This window comes from Fulmarus glacialis, unplaced genomic scaffold (genome assembly GCF_000690835.1).
Source record: "Fulmarus glacialis isolate BGI_N327 unplaced genomic scaffold, ASM69083v1 scaffold34036, whole genome shotgun sequence".
Lineage (NCBI taxonomy): Eukaryota > Metazoa > Chordata > Aves > Procellariiformes > Procellariidae > Fulmarus > Fulmarus glacialis.
In genome coordinates, this window is record NW_009219497.1 from 21817 (window position 1) to 41679 (window position 19863).

At 49.3% G+C, this 19863-nt stretch overlaps 1 protein-coding gene across 1 annotated transcript; it reads right to left on the reverse strand.

Moving 5' to 3' along the window:
• Positions 1-311: 311 nt before the first annotated feature.
• LRTM2 (leucine-rich repeats and transmembrane domains 2) lies at positions 312-9038 on the reverse strand. The gene is made up of 4 exons (XM_009580403.1): positions 9016-9038; positions 7198-7359; positions 2885-3475; positions 312-1017 (listed from the first exon to the last, which is right to left on the reverse strand). The coding sequence occupies exons 2-4, from the start codon at positions 7262-7264 to the stop codon at positions 563-565; spliced, it is 1113 nt and encodes a 370-aa protein (XP_009578698.1). The 5' UTR covers positions 7265-7359; positions 9016-9038; the 3' UTR covers positions 312-562.
• Between the last annotated feature and the right edge of the window lie 10825 nt (positions 9039-19863).

A 19863-nucleotide genomic window follows, 5' to 3' on the forward strand; every position in this document is an offset into this window, starting at 1 on the left:
GTTGTCATCCCCTAGGGACCTTCCCTCCGTCCTGATGTGCTCTCAGCAGCACTGACTTGTAGGGTGGGCAGCAACTTACTGTCACGTAACAGCAGTGACTCTAACAGCGAGGCATGGACACTTCTTGTGTCCTGCTCCTCACACAAGCTTTCACAGAGCTGCTCCCTCTGTTTGCAGAGAGCTCTTCACAGGATACAGGACGACTCAGGACTGAAGCTGAGAGGATGACACAGGTTTCCAGAAGGTGCCAGCTGCCTCCACAGCAGGCATGCGAGGGAAACTCTGTGTAAGGGCATGAGGCACAGCAAGCATTCGAGGTCTGACTCTACTTTATTTGTCTGGGAGGGCCCAAGGGTGAAAGGGCACAAAATGGGCCTGGGGCAGAGGAACAGAAATTGAGCCAGGTGCCCTGACCCCCCAGAAGCATGTTGCACTACTTGGGTGAGTGGAGCAATAGCACAGTCTGTCTGTCTGTCTGGGAAGATGTAGTTTGGGAGGACCCCATGCTTGGCTGCTCTCAGGTACCTTTGTTCATTGCTGTCCTTTCCTTCCTAGAAGAGTTTCATGCCACAGAAGAGATTTGTTTTTGCTCTTCATGTTCACCTTCTGTGTCGCCCATGAGTGGCTGCCTCTTCTTCAGCTCCCGGTGGTACTTGGCCATAAGGGATGCATAGATGCAACCGTAAGCAGCTGCCACCACCATCATGATGCAAACAATGCCACAAACCACGCCTGCGATGATCACAGTGCCAATAGCCCGGCGCACGCTCACAGGCCTATATCGCTGTTTTTGAGGGCATCCCACACTGGGCTCCACTTCTGTTTCTGGGCCCGATTTAGATTTGGAAGGAGTCGGGCTTCCTTTAGTGCAGGGTGGGCCAGTATTGTCCAGCACTGTAGAGCTGTTCTCATCATCCAGCTGGGAGCAGTAGTTAAACATCTCCATGGGCACCATTCGCATATCCTTCCCTTTCAGCTCCTTGGGCAGGGTACATGCCAGCTGGTCAATTTTCCCACCTGTCCCAACAGAGATAATAGGAGTGAATCATGGCTTCATTCCGAAACAGTGACAGCAGAGCTAGATCCTCAGGTAGGGTAAGTTCCTATGACTCTGTTCACACCTGCTAAGGATTTGCCCTGTAGAAGTCAGGCATAGCAGCATTATGGTTATCAAGTGGGGAACTGCTTTATTGTGGCAGTGGGGCTATAAAATCCAGTCCCTCATGCGTGAATGCATTGCTGAGTAGAGAGAGTATTCAGAGAGCTTCTCCCATCCCCAAAAGGCAGCCATGATCTAGTGCGGGATGTTTCTAGAGTTCAAGAGAGACACTGAAGTCAGGAGGTGCTGCAGACCCCCATGTCCTGCCAGATCCACAGTGCATGTCAAAGGTGGAGGGAGGGAGTGCACCTCCATGCACCGGGCAGAAGCACACGTGATATCCTTTAAAATTATTGTTTTGCCTAACTTGGAGACATTTTGCATGCCTTAGCTCTCCACAGCTGGAACAGCTTCAACCATGGCAGCTGGCTGGGGTGCTTCTGCCTAGGCTGGATTTGACAGTAGAGCTCATGGTGCATGATATCTGCACAGACATCTTTCACACCAAGACATGAAAGCCCTCTGAAGCCGTCTAATAAGTCAGCCTCATACTGTTTAGTGAGTTATGTAAGTGTCAGTAGAACGATTTTAGAAAAGGAGAAATTAAAGCAAAAATATAGGCCCAGGCTGTATCTTCTCATAGTAACAAGAGACACACAATCCTGTCTTCTAATAACTAATCAACCCCCCCTCTGTGAAAATAGTGACAGATGTTGACACAAATGCTTGAGCAAGTTTGGGCAATTTCTTGGAAGGGGAAAGAAAAGCAAAATTAACTCCGTGTGCTTTCCATCAACTCTGTGATATGACAGTCAAGAAAGAAAAAAAAAACAAAAAAGAAAAAAAAAGAGGGAAGCAGCACTCAGATGCTTGTTTGATCCTGCTCACACAAATGCGTATTTCAGACTGCAGTGTAGCCATAGGCGTAGATAATCTCTTTGCAGCATGGCTGTGATCAGCAGGGATGTGACAGCTGACTGTTGCTATCTGCATGATTAAGACCCTTTCCTACTCGTTGGCTCCAGTGACAGAGGGTCAGGCCTTCAATCGTCATTCCTGTAAAATGTGCCATCTTTCTCTGAGTCGCAGCTCCTGAAAACATATCATCCCGTCGGCATTCATGCTAAGTGTTACGTACCTTTCCAGCCTTCCGTATTTCAAGGAAAAGCTGGAAATACAAACTTGTCAAAAACTGCTTGTTTTGAAATGATGATTTTATAGGCAGTCTGACTTGGGGCCTGGCTTGTTAATTTGAGCTTTAGTTTGGGTTTGCCAATATTAGTTGCAGTATTTTCCTAAGTGGCACTGTTTCCTATGGTTCTTTTGTTGAAAGCAAACCTGATGCTTTACAGCCAAATCTCTCTTTTACTTCTCCTGGCTTGAGGAAGAGAACGGGGTGGTTGTTTTCAAGCATGAAAAGCATTTCTTGTCTTTATGCAGAAAGGGTGAGGGTACTCATAATCCTAAAATTCTGATGTTATTTGAGGAAAGTTCTTTCCTCTCAAAAAAAAAAAAAAGGGATCTTTCAGCTTAGAAACAAAATAAGGAAATAGGAGATCTCAGAGGACTTCTCAGCCTGGCAGGTTGCTATATGAAGGTGCAGTGGCACTAAACTGTCTCTTAGCATTGTAGCATGGTCCTTGTGCTCCTTGGCTAAAATCTGGCATTTGGGTCAGCCTGACCTGCTAGACGTATTTGGCTGTGCTTCTTCCCTGCCTGTCTTTGTCTGCCTTTCCATGGAAAACCAGTGCTTCCGCACTTGGCTCCCGCTGTGCGAGCACCTACCTCGGTAGGAGAACCACTCCATCCAGTGCTTGAAGTCTCGGAGGTTGCAGTCACATTCCCAGGGGTTATCCCCAACTTGGAGTTGCTGAAGGCTGGTTAGCGGTTCGAAGGTCACCCTGTCCAGGCTCTGCAGACGGTTGGACCTGAGAGAGAGGGAGCGGAGAGCAGGCAGGTCATCAAAGATGCCCGAGGGTATCTGGGCCAGGCCGTTGATAGAGAGATCCAGCTGTCGCAGCAGGGCCGTATGTTGTAGCAGGTCCTTGTCCAAGGCCCGGATGCTGTTATTCCTCAGCTGGAGCTCCGTGAGGTTCCCCAGGTCATTGAAGATGTTCTGAGGGAGCTGGTCCAAGAAGTTGTTGGATAGATCCAGCCTCTGTAAGGCAGAGAGGTTGGAAAACACTGCTCCTGGCAGGATGCTGAGTTTGTTGTTGAGAAAGAGGAAGGTCCTGGTGTTTGTGGGGATGTCTGAGGGGATGGAAGAGAGGCCCAAGCCGCTACAGTCCACTTCCAGGTTGCCACTGTTACACTTGCAGGATGAAGGGCAAGCAAAGAAGGACTCAGCAGCACATAGCGACAGCCAACAGCCAAGCACTGGTAGGTGAAAAGCAGGGGAGAGAAAGTGCATGTATTAGAGCAGTGCTTTCCCATCCTCACCCATCACCACCTTGAGCACCGCTACGGCTACAACATGACCCTCACAGCAGGACTCTTCGCTACAATGCCCTGCAGTGTAATGAGCTTCCTCACAGATACATCCCTGTACTGCTGGCCTGCTCCCTGGCATGACTTTCCTCTTAGCCTTTTTTTTCATGAGCAAGCAAGTAAATATCCTTCCAGTTTCACAAGGAAGTAAGAACAGTGCATCCCAGAGGACTTTGCTGCCAGGTACTAGAGCACTGGAACCTGTCAGAGGAGAATGGAGCAGAGAGCGGTGGGACATGTCACCTCTGATAAAGGACAGTTCTTTCTAAACAGTCAGGGTTGAGAGAGAAGGGACTGGTATGTATTTAAGAAGCTCTATTTTTTCAGAAATAGACGTGTTAATGAAAACTTTTTAAGAAAAATGGAAACAAAACAACCTACATCTCAGTTGTGCTCCTGCAGTTTGAATCCTAATCTTTGTGATAGATCAGACTCAGGTCTAAGTTAGGCTCTGAATCAGGGTATCATTTGCTCTCCATATCCACAGTGTGTTGTGTAGGTCTTGTGGCAAGAGGCTTTTTAATGAGTTAGAGTACATTACAAAAGAAAGCTATTGAAAAGCAGCAAGGAGACCCTAAACCACTGGACACCTGGTACTTGCCATTGCTCTCAAAATAGTTTCTGAATCCCGCAGCAATAGCCCCACAAGCATCTCCTCTGACCAAAATTGCCCATAGCAATGGAGATGAGGAAAAAATTGCAGGTTGGTAGTTGAAGAAAGGGGTGTTAGGAAAAGGGTTAGCACATGCCCCCTTTCTCCTGCAGCGTCTCTAAGATAAGGTTGGACAATCCACAAACCAGCATTTTTAGAGCTGTCGTGGATCACCATTCCAGACATGGGTCCAGATCCTGTGAGTGGTGTCAGGGCACTAGTTGCCAACCCTCCCTGGGAGCCAGTGGCTTTTAAAACTCTCATTTCTGTGACAAAGAAGCATCAGGAAGAGGAAAGCAAGCTTTGTACCTCCTGTCAATTAAAGGAGTGGGAGTTATGTTTAAGCAGACTATGTAAAACATTTGCATCCTTCATCTTAATTCCTTTTGTGGAATTGAGAATAATTTCTTCAATGTGGGAAGCAAATTCAGCTCCCTCGCTGTTTTGCAAGTTGACAAGCTTGAACATTTGACTAAAACTGAAGCAGATTTATCTCTACGTCATGCCCTGTTCTCTCCATTTCTCACTTTTCTTCAGAGAAGGCAGTAACTTGGAGTTGGTAGAGTCTTTTTAGGGGTAAATGAATGGTAGCTAAAGTGGATGCCTTTATTGTGTTGCCATTCTTTCCTGGACTGGAAACCAGATTCTTCTGTCCTGTTTTTTTCCGAAGAACCAACAAGCAGGTGTTTTGTTTCTTAAGCCCAAGGGAATTGTGAAAGGACTGTCATAGGAGCGGGAGCCAGTGGAGACCCATGCTATGGAGAAGCTCTGCCTGGAACAGCTCTGCAGTCAGCCATGCTCTTCCTCTCTTCCCTCGCAGCACACTCTCTAGGGTTTAGTCTGCCCCATAGCCCATTTTTTCGTATCGACTTGGTTTCTGTCAGGGATGCTGCCTTCATATTCAAATCCTGTCATCCTGTGTCAGGTCTTTTTGTGTTCCCAGCGATCCTTGTGAGAATTGGCAGATTTTTGGACTGGTAGCCTAAGGAGACTCCACAGCTTGGATCCTAAGCTATATGACTTTATTAAGGGCCACGGGATAAGTGTTCAGAGAGAGCATCTCTGCTCTTTTTTATTTCATCCATCTTTCACAATTCCTTCAAGAATTTTTTTCTGCCATACAGTTGAGATCTCAGGTGCACATCAGCCCAGGCCATGCCGATCTGTGTGCTCTTTTAATGATAGTTATGGATCCTTATGGTGATATACAAGAGAGATCTTTACCCTAGGTAAGTCTGTGCTTTCTTGTTATGCAAAGGTTGGGGTCAACAGCAGAGATTGCCATGACAGTAGATCATAGCCTGTGGACTGATGCAGTACAGGTACTGTCTGGCTGGCTGATATTTAATTCCATTCAGAATACATTGCGCTCTTGTTGTAGGGAGAAAATTAAGAGAATGGGAGCTAGAGTGGGGAAGGGAGAGAGCTGTGAGTCACTCAAATGACCCCGTCTTTTCCTTGATGCTTAACAAAAGTACAGCATTAATAATAGATTGACAGCTGTGATGATGAGATAACAGCTGCTTTGTACACCAAGAAAGGCAAGAGCAGACCGTGTGTAATGCTATACAGGTGGCATTCTGTTCAGGGCTTATCTCTCAAAATACCTACCTGCCACCGGCCCCGACCGGGCAGCTGTGGGGTTCCACCAGTATGTATGCTGGCAGTGGCTGGTAGGAACAAAGTCTCAGGCAGCTGTCTGTGGTTACGTTCAGGAACTGGATTTACGCCAAGTTTCTGCAGCTGTGTAGGATATGCCAAAAATGTCTTGTTGTTACCCATATACTGCTTTATGCTCTTGGAAATATTTTACTAAAATCATAGAGAGGAGAAGGTCTGATTTTATTTTCAGTCCCTGCAAGGGATGCATCCACTAGGATGTGAGCTGAGACCAAGGAATTCATCACATTGGTTAGGATGCAGCTTTATGGGGAATAGAGGCAGGGAAGCAATAGAAAGAACTTGAAACTGTATTCCAGAAGGAAGCTGCCACAGAAGGATGAGTAGTATACAGTTTTGTGCTAGGGGAAGATGAAGTTACTTTGTGGGGTGTTTGGTTACTCTAGTAGGTGGCAGAAAGCTGATCCAGGAATATCAGATTAAGTCAAGACTCACTAGCATTTGTTGTAAATAATTTATACAACATTCTAGTCTGTGAGGATGGGTTACAAAGATGCCTGTTTTCTGGAGAAGGAAATCATTTCCCCAGCTTCTTACAGTGGTACCCCCACATTTGATCAGGAGGACAGGAGCAAGGGAAACCACAACCCACTCGGCTGCCTGGGCATGCAGTAGTGATGGACACTCTCCAAGTGTTCCCTTTCCTCTGCTGCGGTCCCCAGATGCTTCTCTGAAGTGCAGGTACGTTCCTTGAAGCCCCACATCACCCTAGCAGTCTCTGCTCTGCACTCAGGGATACTGTAGCAGATGCCCCAGTCCACTGGGAAGATGCACAGGCCAAACTTTTACAATTTAATTTAAAAGAGATCCTCTTTATTTACTCCTTGATTTTCACTACATGTGGCAGTGCCCAGTGGGAGAATTCTGCATTCACATCCTAAAATCTTCTTCTGCCATGAAGAGCTAGGAGCCTTGCTCAGCAGCCTACGTATAAACCCCTACCACAGAGAGGAGTCTGCATCTTACAGGATGCTGATCTGAGAAATGTTTGGAGTGGATCTTGTGTGGTGGTATCTGTCTTGCTGTTTCTCACCTGCCAGGCCCACTGGAATTCAGAAGCAATCATCACTTGCTGTCCCACTTTAAGCCCATCTTCAGCTTTAGAGTCTCGCTCTCCCTCCCAGCTAGCCTGGCCTCTAAAGGAATCAGGAATTAGTTCAAACACCTCCATTCTTAGCTGTCCCTCTCCCCTATTCTTAACCCTGATGTGACCTATTTTCTTTCCGCTCCCTTGACAAACAGGATCATCATACTTAGTACCTGAGTAGGCATTACTTACGACAAGCCTCTTGCCACCTCATGAGGAACCTGCTCCTCCACCGGTGGCCAGCAGTTGTAGGCAGCATTGTTGTCTTCTCCAGCGTGTCTTCACATCCACCAGCCAGCCTGGCACACGGCCCCAAAAGGAGGAGGAATGACCTTGTAGCCTGCCTGCCAGGTCCTGGAGAGGGAGAGCAGAGCAGAGCGGGTGGGATTTGGTTCCCTGGGTGCAGGATGCGGGGCTGGGCTCAGTGTTGTCCTTTCCCCTCCCCAACTAGAGTTTTGTCTTTGAGGCATCAGCTCCGTTTTGGAGGAGAGATGGAGGATGTTTCAGGAGGCGCAGCATGATGAAGGTGCAATGTTAATTCACTTTGAACCTCGCAGTGCAGAAATGAGGCCTGATTCATCGAAGTGCCAAAGAGACAAGCCTGTGCTTGAATAGCCTGCTACGGTAGCTACATGAGCCTCATGCTCAAGGTTAACCTGATGAATTGCTGAGGTGACCCTGCCAGAGCAGCAGACTCCAGCTCATTCCCTCTCGCCGCCACACAGGCTGGGGCCACCTGTGTGCATCCTCTCCCTGACGCACGGCTCAGGCTCACCGAGGTCTGGGCACCAGCGGCTGCCAAGCCACTTCTCCCCCCCTCCCCGTATTCCCCACCAGCACTTCCTTTCTGTTTTAAGGTAAAATGGATGTGGTGCCTAGAGCAGGGCTGAGCAGAGCACAGCTTCAGCTTGGGGATTGCACACTGCAGCAACTGCAGGATCTGAAAAGTCTCCCTGACGCACGGCTCAGGCTCACCGAGGTCTGGGCACCAGCGGCTGCCAAGCCACTTCTCCCCCCCTCCCCGTATTCCCCACCAGCACTTCCTTTCTGTTTTAAGGTAAAATGGATGTGGTGCCTAGAGCAGGGCTGAGCAGAGCACAGCTTCAGCTTGGGGATTGCACACTGCAGCAACTGCAGGATCTGAAAAGCGAGCAAGCCTTGGAGGAGAAGGGAGGGCCTGGGGCGGGGGAGACTGAGTGGGAGTGTTGAAAAGAGAGGAATTACATCTTAATTAGAAGAAGGAAAAATGCTCAGTCTAATTAGAAACCCAAAGACCATAAACTCTCCCCTGACAATAAGTGACTGACAACAGGTTCCTCCTTCCTTCCCGCTTCCCTTTTGGATACAGGCAAGCAGGAAAAGAGGAAACACCACAGACCCTCCTGTCCCCCTGCTTGCTCTCTGACGTGCCGCCCACAGTCACAGCAGCAGTTAGATGGACACATTTCAATCAGGGTACAGAAATAAACCATCCTCCCTCCTCTCTGAGGGGCTCTGACAACATCCACAGCCCTTATTTTAGCTGGGCACTGCACTCCCACTGGGACACTCTCCCCACACACGTGCCAGCTGCTCCCCCTCCCCCAGGCTCCCGTGACTGACTGATTTTATACAGAAGTGTAACCACCAGGAAATATTTAAATTAACATCTCGGTGAGAAAGATGAGCAGGTTCAGTGCCTGGACTAGTACATTTTGCAAGGCTATTTAGATCATTTGCCCAAATGCCAATGCACCAAATAGATGAATAACTCTCACGGCACCGAAACCAATGCAGCCTTCACCCGTGCAGCCCCCCCACTCCCAAAACTGAGCTGCAGCCCCTTCCCTGCAGACCCCGCTGAAGGAGAAGCCGCAACAAATAGCTGTCCCCGTTCGGTGCTCGCCCTCGCTGAGAAGGAGACTTTCAGCCTCCCCCATATCAATGTCTCCATCCTAAATGGCACCCCTGAAGTCTCCTGTCCCTGGCTGTCGGTATCAATAAGGAGGATGAAAAGCCGCAAGCACTTACCTGGAGGGGCTCTGCCCGCAGCCAGTTCCACCCGAGTCCCTGGGCACTGCCCAATTACAGCCTCTTCCTTCCCTCTCCCTCCTTGACTTTCACTCCCCGGCAGCAGGCTTTCCGTGTGCTCTATTTAACTCCCTACAGCACAGGAATAAACCGCAGAGTTAAGCTGACAGCCAGAGCCTTATCTGCCTGCTGGATAGCGGGAGTCAATCAGCTCTAAATCCCGTTGCCGAACGATCGCGTCCTTGCTCTCAGCATCAGGGGTTGCCTGCCACGCTCTCTCTGTCCCTCTTCCCCACCTTCACTCCATCTAACTTTGTCAGGGTTATAGATAGCTCTGTTCCTTGCGCTCTTGCCTTTTGGCTCTGTTTTGTAACACCCCATCTGTATCAGCTGGCTCGGCTCCAATCAGGGGGGCTAAGCTTTAAAAAAAAAAAAAACAAACAGCTTCCTTGGGCGCTTTGTGACACGGCTTCCCTCTGCGGTCTCCCCGTGGCCCAGGCCCCTGCTCAGGCCATGGGCTGGTGTACCCCCCACCCTGCTTGCTGCTCTGTGCAATTCAGCCACACCATCCCCGGGCGACAGTGGGGGGCTGGAGCAGGACTGGCATACCCGGGCGTGAGGACGGTGACAGGGTCAGGGTTTCTACTCCTAGCTCCTTCTGCTCTGGCAGGGCAAGTCCAGCTCTTGCACTGGTTTCTGGTACCTCACGGGCGCCTCTTCCTCTCAGGCAGCGCCAAGGCTCAAGCACAGAGTGCAGGGTGGGAGGAGCAGCCGTGTATAAATAAGCCTTTTCCCTATGTTTAGAATTTATTACAGTGCATAGTGATTAACACCTGTTCAGGCTTTAATGCTGTCTCCTGCGCTGCAACATGCACAAAGGTGGAGGTGCCTTGATAAACCCAAGATTATTTTAAAAGCGTGTCACATAAACACAGCACTCCCCACCCCATAGATAGCAGCCGTCCTTTGTGCACTCATACACACGTTTCTAAGACTTAAAAGCAGCTATCTTCATGTACATATGCAGATATAGTCACCAATCTGGCTTACATTTACAAATGTGTGCACAGAGTTGGGCGTGTACATGATACATGCACTGGGGACTCTTCCCCATATTTATCAACATCCATGTCTTGCACAAAACTGCCTGCTTCTCCAAGCATAACATATACTCAGGTGGCAGAGCAGTAGATGTGGAATAGGTAGAGGTTCCTGACTGCTGATGTGAAAGGGCCAACAAGCTTCTGCATTTATACCTTGAGGTAGTATGTTTATGGAGAAATTTTACTTCCAAGGATCCAGAAAAAACTAGTTTCTCCCACGCATCTATTGCCCATAAGAACGTTAGACCCTTAGTGCTTAATATTCTGCATCCAGGAGAGAGTAAGGAGGCAGAGAGGATTTTTGAGAGTTTCTTTTGTAAATGTTTTCTCTGATTTGTCTTGAATTCTGACTTAATTAGCTGGTTTACAGTGGCCCAAGAGATGCCTTCTACCCTGCAGAGCGCCAGGCCAGCTGCGCTCGCTGCCACGCAGTACTGGGAACCCCGTAGTCCTGGGGCAACCGGCACCTGCCCGCACCTCAAGGCTCTCCTGAGCACCGCAAAATCTGTCTGGCTGCTTTCAGCCTGACAACCGGGGACTTTTCCAGCAGCAAGGACTCTGCCAGACCTAGGAGTGCCGTCCATACATCCCCAGGCCAAGAGGAGAGGCTCTGTGCTATCTGTTCTGAACTAGCGTGGCATTGCCTGGGTTTGGGGGCTCAAGGCTGATCAGCATTGCTGGAGCTCTGAATGCTCTGAAGTCACCCAAGGGCTCCACAAACCAGGCATTAGTCTTTCTTCCAGGCTTACTAGATGGTTCCTTCTCCCTGGAGCAACGTCAGCCGAATGCCCTGTGATCCATGGGACATGGTGTCCAGAGCTTTCTTCCACGTGCTTGGAGTTCTATCTCTTTTCCAGATTCTGGAGAAATGAACAGAGTAGCCTGTGGGGCAGTGATGACCTTTTCTTCTTGCCATTTGATATAGGACAGTAAGACAACTTTTTTAGTTTCAGCTCAAAGCAACAGAATGAAATCATCCATTTCTGGCCCATGGGCTCCAGTGGCCAAAAATACACCGAGCTGAAGTGCCACTTGGACATTTGGCCTGCTGTCAGACTCTAGAGGACTCTCTAATGAGGATTCCCCTAATTAGCTTGAACAGGGAACTTTACTGCTGGGGGGGATGCTGAGGAGATTGTAATGACTCTGCAGCACTTGCCAGGGCATAAAAGCTACAGCAGGCACTATCACTGTCTTGTGCTTCCCTTCTCCCTGCCCAGACACCAGTGATGTTTGCAGTATCACTCTAAAGCCTTAGCTTTCCTAAGTTGGGTCCCAAGGAGCACACTGTGAGGGTGAGGAGGGTTTCAGTTTGCTGCATCCACATACTGTTTTAGTAACACTTCCCAATTCTTTGACACCTTCTATCCAAAGCTTTCCATCTGCTCTACGAATGACTTTTACCGTGGTTGTAAGTGGTGGTGATGTTTTTTTGTATTTAATGACCCCCTGAAGTATGGCTGAGGTCGTAGCCAGTAGCGCCTCTGCTCTAGGTAGGTGGATAAAGTTATCCCATTTTCCAGATGGGGACACTGAGGCTAGAGAGACAGGTGACTGTGTCACTAGGATGAGTCGCAGTCAGAAACAGAGCCCAGAAGCCTCTGTCTCTGATTATCTTTCCTAGTCCTTTGCACTAACCCTTGGATCATGGCTTAGGGATCACTCTCCGTTAACAGCCTGGCTTACGAGCATTGGCAGGGCATGTGGGTGACCTATATTACAAAAGGGTAGGTAACAGAGGCTGCAACAGATGCCAGCAATAAATTATCAGGAAGTACATGCAGACATTCATCCCTCCCCCACACTCCCCTTGACAAGTGATGCAAAGTCCCTTTCCCCTTTCCAATGTTGAATTGCTTTAGCCTTTATCAGAAAAACAGCAGGGTGAGGGAGGACACTTTAAGGAGATTATCTTTTTTTCCTCCCCTTTCCTTGCTGCTTTTAGGATTCCTGTTCATTACTATCACCCATAATGTAGGAGGACCGTGGTACCCCAGAGTCCAGTGATTAAAGCATGTTGTTCTGTTTGTTCCTTCATCAGCCCTTGGGGGAGACGAGTTGGTACACAGAGGGCAGGGAGGCACGGCAGCCATAGGGTCTGATTACAGCAACTGGAAGTTCATGAAGGAACCTGGCTGATGAGTCCTAGTGGGGAATTGTGCTCCTGACAGTACCAAAAGTGGGTTGGATGGCATGGAGATGATGCCCATTCTTGGTCCGCCAACAAACCTAGGTCGGTCGAGCAAATTATTGACCACAAGAGGTCACCTTGTCTCAGCGGCAGCTCCTGGTTTGTTGTTTATTTGGACTGCAAAAGCTCCCAGAGGTAGCAGCCAGGCTCAGCACCATTGTAGAAACATACAGCGTGTGTCACTGCCCCAGTGAGTTTCTAAGCTAAATAGCTGGGGGCTTCATTGCCAGCACTTGCTGATTTATTAACACATGTGTTCAGGATTCATTAGTGTTGTGCTGTCACAATCAATGGAAAGCACATTTTAAATTCACACTAGAAACCCAGCCAAAAGAAATGGCGCCATCTGACTTGCAGTGATCGATCACAGCTAAGCGAAACACCTCACGCAGAAAGCAGTAAAGTGAGTAGAAAGCATGCAAAACCCACTCAGTATTGTAAGGGACTCTGCCACATCCCTGACTTGGTGTGAATAAAAACCTCACCCTATTCTCTGGGAAGAGGTCAAAAAGCTTCTGATCTTTGGAATGACAATGTCTAGGCACCTCTGAAATGCAAGTGTGATTGGTGTTAAAAAATGTTACCTCCCCAAGCCTCTCCAAGAAAAATCAACTTTATCCCTATTTTATGGAGAGGTAAACTATGAGAGAGGTGAAAATGGCTGCTGAGTTTGGCTGGCTGAAATTTCAGCTGCCCAGCTCTTGATACCTCATCATGAACCCGCATCAGTTCCCCACTCAGGATTTTCGAAGCTGCCAAGTGCAGTGCTTGCACTGGATCACTTGTAAATGCTCTCCTGTCCTGCAGAGATGATTTGTAGGGCTTAACAAAGTTACACAGAATAAAGGAGTTTTGGCCAGGCTTTCCCAAAGTTTCCTGATAGACCTGTGGCAAAATCAGGAGAGAAGCCAGTTTTCTTGATTCCTCATCCCGTACCTCAAGCAGGAAACATTATTTGCATCTGAAGCCTCCTTGACCAATGCAAAATAACAAGACTGGGAGATGCCAGAGGGGCTGGAAATACCGAGGGCATCAGGCCCCACTGAACCCTCTGAGAAAGCACAAAGCATCCGAAGGGGAGCCAGGACGGATAGCGCTGATGGGAAAGACCCAGATTGCTGTGGAGAAGTGGGATTCCTTGGGAAGCTGTGGAAGCAGGTGGGGAGACCGGGATATCCAACACAGGAGTGACAGGAAAGTCCCAGCGCAGCATGAGTGTGGCATATGGAGGAGGCCCAGAGCAGCAGCAGGAGAAGAGCTGAGGGGGCAGCTGACAGGAAGAAATCCAGCCATGTGTGTGCCAGCATCTTCTCCGAGTATTATTGAACGTGACAGACCACGTGCATGTTTCCTCCATGCAAAACGGAGGCATCTGAGAAGGGAAGCGGGTGAGGGAGTGGGAGTGGGGCTCAGAGGAGGGACACGTGAGCTGGCTACCCAGTTTCCTCCTCTTTTTCTTGCCACAGAGTGATGTTTTTGTTCTTCTCACACTGTTTGTAAAAATTGGTAACCGAGTGAGATGTGGAGGGGGGTTCTACATGAAGACTGAGATAACATTTTCTGATCCAGCCGGGAACAGTTGGCTGTGGGTGGTGGCTTGTCACCAGCCCTGCCAATTCTAATCCAGATCCCAGTTTTCCTCTTTCTCTCAGCTGTGGAGAAGAGCCTTCTCTACAACTTTTAATTTCCTGCAGGGCTTTATCCCATGGTCAGTAGTAGCTCAGGCCCTTAATCCTTGGACTCAGCCCCTTGACAGAAGGGCTGCAGCCGCTCCTGGCCCAGCAGGTCTGAGGGAGGCACCCTTCTGCTCCCAGCTCCTCCTTTGCACCCTGTGAGCATCCTCCAGCTTGCTGGCATTTAAAATGCTGCTACCCCTTCCTGCCAAGCCTACCGCGGGGGTGTGGGTGGGTGGCATGCCCCAGGGAGAGGCTCCGGGCAGAGAAGGCGGCTTGGTGGGAGAATCCTGGTTCTGTGGTCCTCATCCCCCTCCCCACCGCACACACAGGTATTTTCCACACTTCTTAGCTGGATAGTGTTCAGGATCCCAAAGTAATCTTGTTCTTGTTTTTATTTGGGTGGTGTTCAAGAAGGAAGGTGAATATGGGCCCACATTTGTGAAGGATTCTCTGAGGGCTCAGAAATCTTGAGATGACCCAGTACCTTCCCTGGGTCTCTTATTAGGGGCAAAGGATGCAGCGGATCCGTAAGAGGGAAGGTGCCAGCCTGTCTGAGATGAGAGATACATTTACATGCACAGAGTAGTAGATGGAGGGGCATCAATTTAGCAGCAAGATAGGGAAATATAAGGGGTTTTATCAATATAAGCTCTCAGTTCACAGTTCTGTCCCTAGAGTGCTGGGCCAGATGTCTATCAAACAGTACAGCCAGACTGCCAAATCAAGGGGCTTCCAGATCAATACCAAGAAACCCCTGTTATATCTTATAGGGGCCAAGGCACTTCAGCCATAAGCCTTTCTCCTTGTGCATCCTCATTCCTAGAATCAGGAAGCTTCTGCAAGCCTGGGTGATCCCGTGCGCACGAAGTGTCCCACACCTGCTTATTTGCCACCATTCATTTCTGCGTTAGCGCGTGGACTGGTTGTGCCTTTTTTAATAGTCTGTATTCTGAAATACGCCAGGACCCCTAGCTCACTAGCCTTCCTACTGCTTGATTCTTGTTGCTTTTGCTTCTGGTGGACAAGCCAACATGATGGAGACCTGCTGCCACCGAAGCTGCTGAGTGAGAGAGTCCCTCCCCCTCTTCCTCACCCAGCACCCTGGCTTCCCTTCCCCGGCTGCCAGCCTCTCAGAGTCAGACCACCGGCTGCAAGGGTAGTGGCTTGCCACTTGAGCAGTTGGAGAAGGAGAATGAAGAGGAGGTAGAAAACACGGTGAGGTGAGGGAAGAACTTCACTACCGTCTGACTTTACAACCCCGTGCCCCAGGCGTGTTCACAGGGGCAGGGATCATCCATGCATGTGCAGCAGTGGGGCAGAGCACAAGATGCCAGCAGTAAAAATCCTCTCTGCTCTGGGATCGGTGACCCGGCATGCACACAGCTCCTGGCAGACCTCCCAAGGAAAGGCTGACTCGTATTGTTCGCACACGATGTATTTATACTAAACTCTGAAGGAGACCTTTTTCTGCCTTAGTGAGTTGCATAGATCTGTTTCACTTGGTTGCCACTGTGGCACGAGGTCAGCAGTGCTGCCTGTTAGAGAGAGCCTGGAGCTTTTCTTTCCCCTCCCCATTGCCTTCCCAGAGCATCCAAGAGGGGCATCCCCGCAAAGTCCACACAAACTGCATGGGGTCCAGGCTGCTGCCTGCAGCTCCAGGGGGTGCCTGAGGATCTCTGGGACTCACTTACACTCTTTACAAGCTGGGAACATTGCCCATAGCTCAACAAGATGTCATGACAGCTTTCACAACCCAGAGCTCCAGCCAGGATCCTTGGATGCATCTGAGATGATAGCACACACATCACAGCCCCATGCTGCAGAGCTTACTGAGGCTGGGGAAGGTCTTCAAATCTGATGTGACTTTAGTTTTCTGGAGGGTTTGCAGCCACAGAAGAGATACGGGCATGACAATGTTAACATCCCATCAAAATCACTAAATGCAAGTAGTGTGGAGAGCAGGGCCCACCTTCAGCTCCTCTGCCCCCACGCAAGGCACCTTGCAGCAAAATCGCAGCAGCAGCACACCCTGCTTTGGGGAGCACTGGCAGCAGAGACCCTCACCAGGAGTGGAAGAGAGCCCAAGTGATGAGTACTAAGTCAGGTTGCCTCTAACAGCTCCTCTCCAGACTCAGGATGTGGTCCTACTTTTTTATTCCTCGTGTGAAAGCATGGTCCATGGGGAAGGAAACTTACCAGCTTCCCAGCCTCCTTGGAGTGAGGAGGAGCGTGGTAGCAGAGCCTGCCTTCAAAGTAACAGCCTTTGCTTGCAGTCTGTTGTGAAGTTCAGACTGCTGTAAATTTAGGTCTCAGTCCTTCCTGTGATGGGTGTGAGGCGTTGCAGTGTATAAATAATGGAAAGTCTCTTGTTTTTCCATTCATTAAAAAAAAAATCAAGAAAGTGTCATTTTCATTGTTAAAAAAAATTGCCATATGATAAAATATGCCATTTGGCTTGCAAAGCCAAGCACTTAAATGTGAGTTGATACTTGCACAACTTTAATTCAGCCACTTGCATGTATGCATTACAACAGCCTTTGCTTATCCAAGCAAGTACTATTTCTTTTTTTCACAGGACCCCGTCCCGTACTCAGTGCAAAGGATACATGATACTCAAGCTAACAATGAGAATGTTGTAATAAATAAGGCTTTTTTTATATGGTCAGCATTAAATATTAAACTGCAGTTTTGGCAGGTGGCCACAGTCTGTACATTCCTAATTTTGCGGGTGCCCAACACGAGACCCTAGGGGCCATTTTGCAGAACTGCTGAGCACTCACAGCTGTTTTCCAAAATGCTGGCAGCTTAGCCAGTAAACTGGTATGCTCTTGAGTGGCAGTAAGGGCCAAGAGGCCCCAAGCTCTGGTCCTGCACCTGCTGCTCCTTCCCCGTGTGGCTAAAGGGAAAATCTCTTTTCCCTTCAAAAGCAAGGAAAATAACTACTCTCTCTTGCCTCATCAGGAGCATAAATTCTCTATCATCAGCTACAAGGCAACTGTAGCAGCGAATATTTTCAGAACACCACAAGACAATGAATAATGATGTATTGCCTGCAGGGCTTGGATGGCAGGCAGTAAACAAATAAAACAAGCACACACTTTGCAGTACCAAAAAAAAATGATAGCCCCCTGCTTCACTCTCTGAGCACTGTGTAGCTGGTGCCCTGAATGAGGCAGCTTATGAAAATACAGCGTGTGATCCTACCAGTCAGGACTGCAACCCAGTGCAGATGGCACGCTGCCCTGAATCCCGACATTTCCTAACTTTCAACTGCTTGTTTTTGCAATGTGAATAAAACTGTATTTCACATAATCCCACCCTCTGAAGGTGAAGCAACTTTTTCTTCCGTCTCTCCAGCCTGGAATTGAACTGGTTTATAGAAAAAAAAATTTTCTTCTTGCTATTAGGATGCCCTCAGCCACACAAAGCATTTTTGTGAGCCAGCATTTTGGTAAAGCCACGGCAGGAATAAGGTATGTGTTACACAGTATTTCCATGCAGTAGGGACAGAAACAGCCCAGGACTCCAACTCCATCTCCTTCCCACTGAGAACTGGAGTGTGTGTCATGGTGCATTACCCAGCTGGCAGGAGCGTCCCGGTATGGTCATTTGAATTACGGCTTGAACCACCCAGGGCTGGGACAGATGTCAAGCGGTGTAAGCAGCTGCTTGTAACCAAACATGGCAAGTGAAGGAAACTGCTTGGTCTTTCTTTTGAATCATCAACAGGCAAGTGCTGAAGAGTCACCAAAGAACTGCCCAGAAATGCTCTCCCACAGGCTTGAGCCTGTCCCTGTCCTGTTCCACACGCAGCTCTGGCCTCTGCCGCTCCCTGCATGCTCCTGTCCAGGTATCCTCACAGATGGCCCTGTGCTGCTGCTGGCCCTCCCTGCCACACGGAGATGCAGGTCTGTCTTCGTCAGGCTTCTGTGGTGCTGAAGAGCTTAGAAAATCCTTTCTGCATGAGACTTAGAAAAGCCAGAGGAAGGGCAGGAAGCTGGAGTAGCTCATGAAGGTATCTAAGCTGGGAGTGCACCTTGCTAGCGTGTGGCAAGGGTAAAGCTATGATCTGGTATAAAAATTACGTAAGAGTGCTTCCCCCCTTTCTCTTTGCAAACAGCCCCTTTGCTCAGGATTTACCATAATTCCTCCAAGTGGGCAAGATACACTAACAGAGACTGCACTGATGTCTGACAGGGAGACAACTCCCGCAAGCCTTTCACTCATGTGGAATAATTCCCTTGCAAATGTTGTTTGCCCACAGCAGTTAGAGGAAGATCCACCCCCCGCCCCCCAACAGACCCGAGCAACGAAGCCCTCAGAAGAAAAATGGTCTGCAATTCTGGAAAGGCACCCCTTCCTCCTCACTGCTAGAAATGTCCCCTGCTTTGTGACAAGTCCCTGTATGCCTTTAAGGGTCCCCCTGTCTTTTAAGGGTTTCCTTCCTTAAACCCTGCAATAGCAGCTGGTCCATTCCTTCCTCAAATGAGATCTTCATTTCTCCCTCCATCCTTGGGTGGCAGATCAGGCACTGGCAGCAGAGCATTGCTGTACCCTGCTCACTACCGTTGCCATCGGGGATGCGCTGGACATGGCACATTCAGGCTACCTGATGGTCCACATGGCAGGCCTGGGGCCCGGCTTAGTCATGATTTGGTTGGAGCGACAGCTCCAAACATCCTCCGATTTTGCACGTCTCTCTTAATTAGCATTGGATGCACTGGCAGTAATAAACTGGGCAGGCAGCAGGAGAAGGGGGGCAGAATGCCATGAGTGGGGTGTATGTGTGCACGTGTCTGTGCATGTGTATATATGCATATGTGTATATATGCACACACACATACACACACGCTAACGCTCACATATATACCCCTATCCGTAGGCGGCTTCACATCAGCTCATTCGGGACCTTATTCTCCCCCTTTTCTCCCAGGCAGGGCTGGAAAAGGCTGTGAAGTTTCTCTGTGCTGTGTTTCACCCCCACCAGTGGTGCTGTGCCTTCTGCCTGGAAGTTCAGAAATTGCAGGCTTAGCCTGCGAGAATGCTGGAAGCAGCTTGAGGCTTATTTTCGGCTCTACTTGTGATATGGCATCCTTCACTTCATGTCCTGTGGTCATATATGTGAGCTTTGTGCATGAAATTGTACATACACACACACACACTCTTACACATATACACACTCTTCATCCTAAAGCCTGTTTACTGAATGCTGGACCTGTCCAGTTTTGGTCCTCACTTCTCCATTTTACATTGTTCTTACTAAGACAGCTGAGACCAAAATGATACCCAGCAAAGCCACCACAGGTCAGGTGCATGGCACCTTGCATGCTGGCCCCTCTCCGCAGCCCTGAGGAGGGGACAAAAGCCAAGGCTCACCGAGAACTGCCTGGTACCCAGTGACCACAGCACCAAGCGCTTAGCCTCAAAGCGGCACCTGAGCTGCCCGTGCTGCAGCAAAAGACGCTGGTGCCATTCACAGCAGGGAGAAGTTGCTCCCAGCTGCCCGCATTGAAACTGGACTGGAACCAGTACCAGCAGCCTCTGCGGCAGGGTTGTCGTTCTGCCTTATCAGGAATATCGCTGCCCGTCAGCCTCGCACAACTGAGACTTCGCCGCCGTGCCGTCTGGCAGACGGTGCTGCCCCTGACCACCACTCTCCTCCCTGGGGAAGCCGGTTCCTGGGGGGGCAGCACCACTGATCTCGCATAGCCGGAGAGTGGGGGGAGAAATACAAAAGAGAGACGTCTCTACTTACCTCTCTCAGGCTGGGATGGACCCTCCTGTGAGAACGGCAGCTTTTCCAGCGAACCCAGTACAATCCCAAAGCAAATCCAGCAGAAAGTCCCTCCGTTGCCCACTAGGCTCTCAGTGGACCCTA

Excerpts from the sequence above, each read along its gene's own strand:
- LRTM2 (XM_009580403.1), bottom strand. The coding sequence starts at position 7,264 with ATGCTGCCTACAACTGCTGGCCACCGGTGGAGGAGCAGGTTCCTCATG. Across the intron at positions 3,476-7,197 it reads GAGGTGGCAAGAGGCTTGTC|TGCTTGGCTGTTGGCTGTCG; the intron begins GTAAGTAATGCC and ends TTCACCTACCAG. Across the intron at positions 1,018-2,884 it reads GGAGTGGTTCTCCTACCGAG|GTGGGAAAATTGACCAGCTG; the intron begins GTAGGTGCTCGC and ends CTGTTGGGACAG.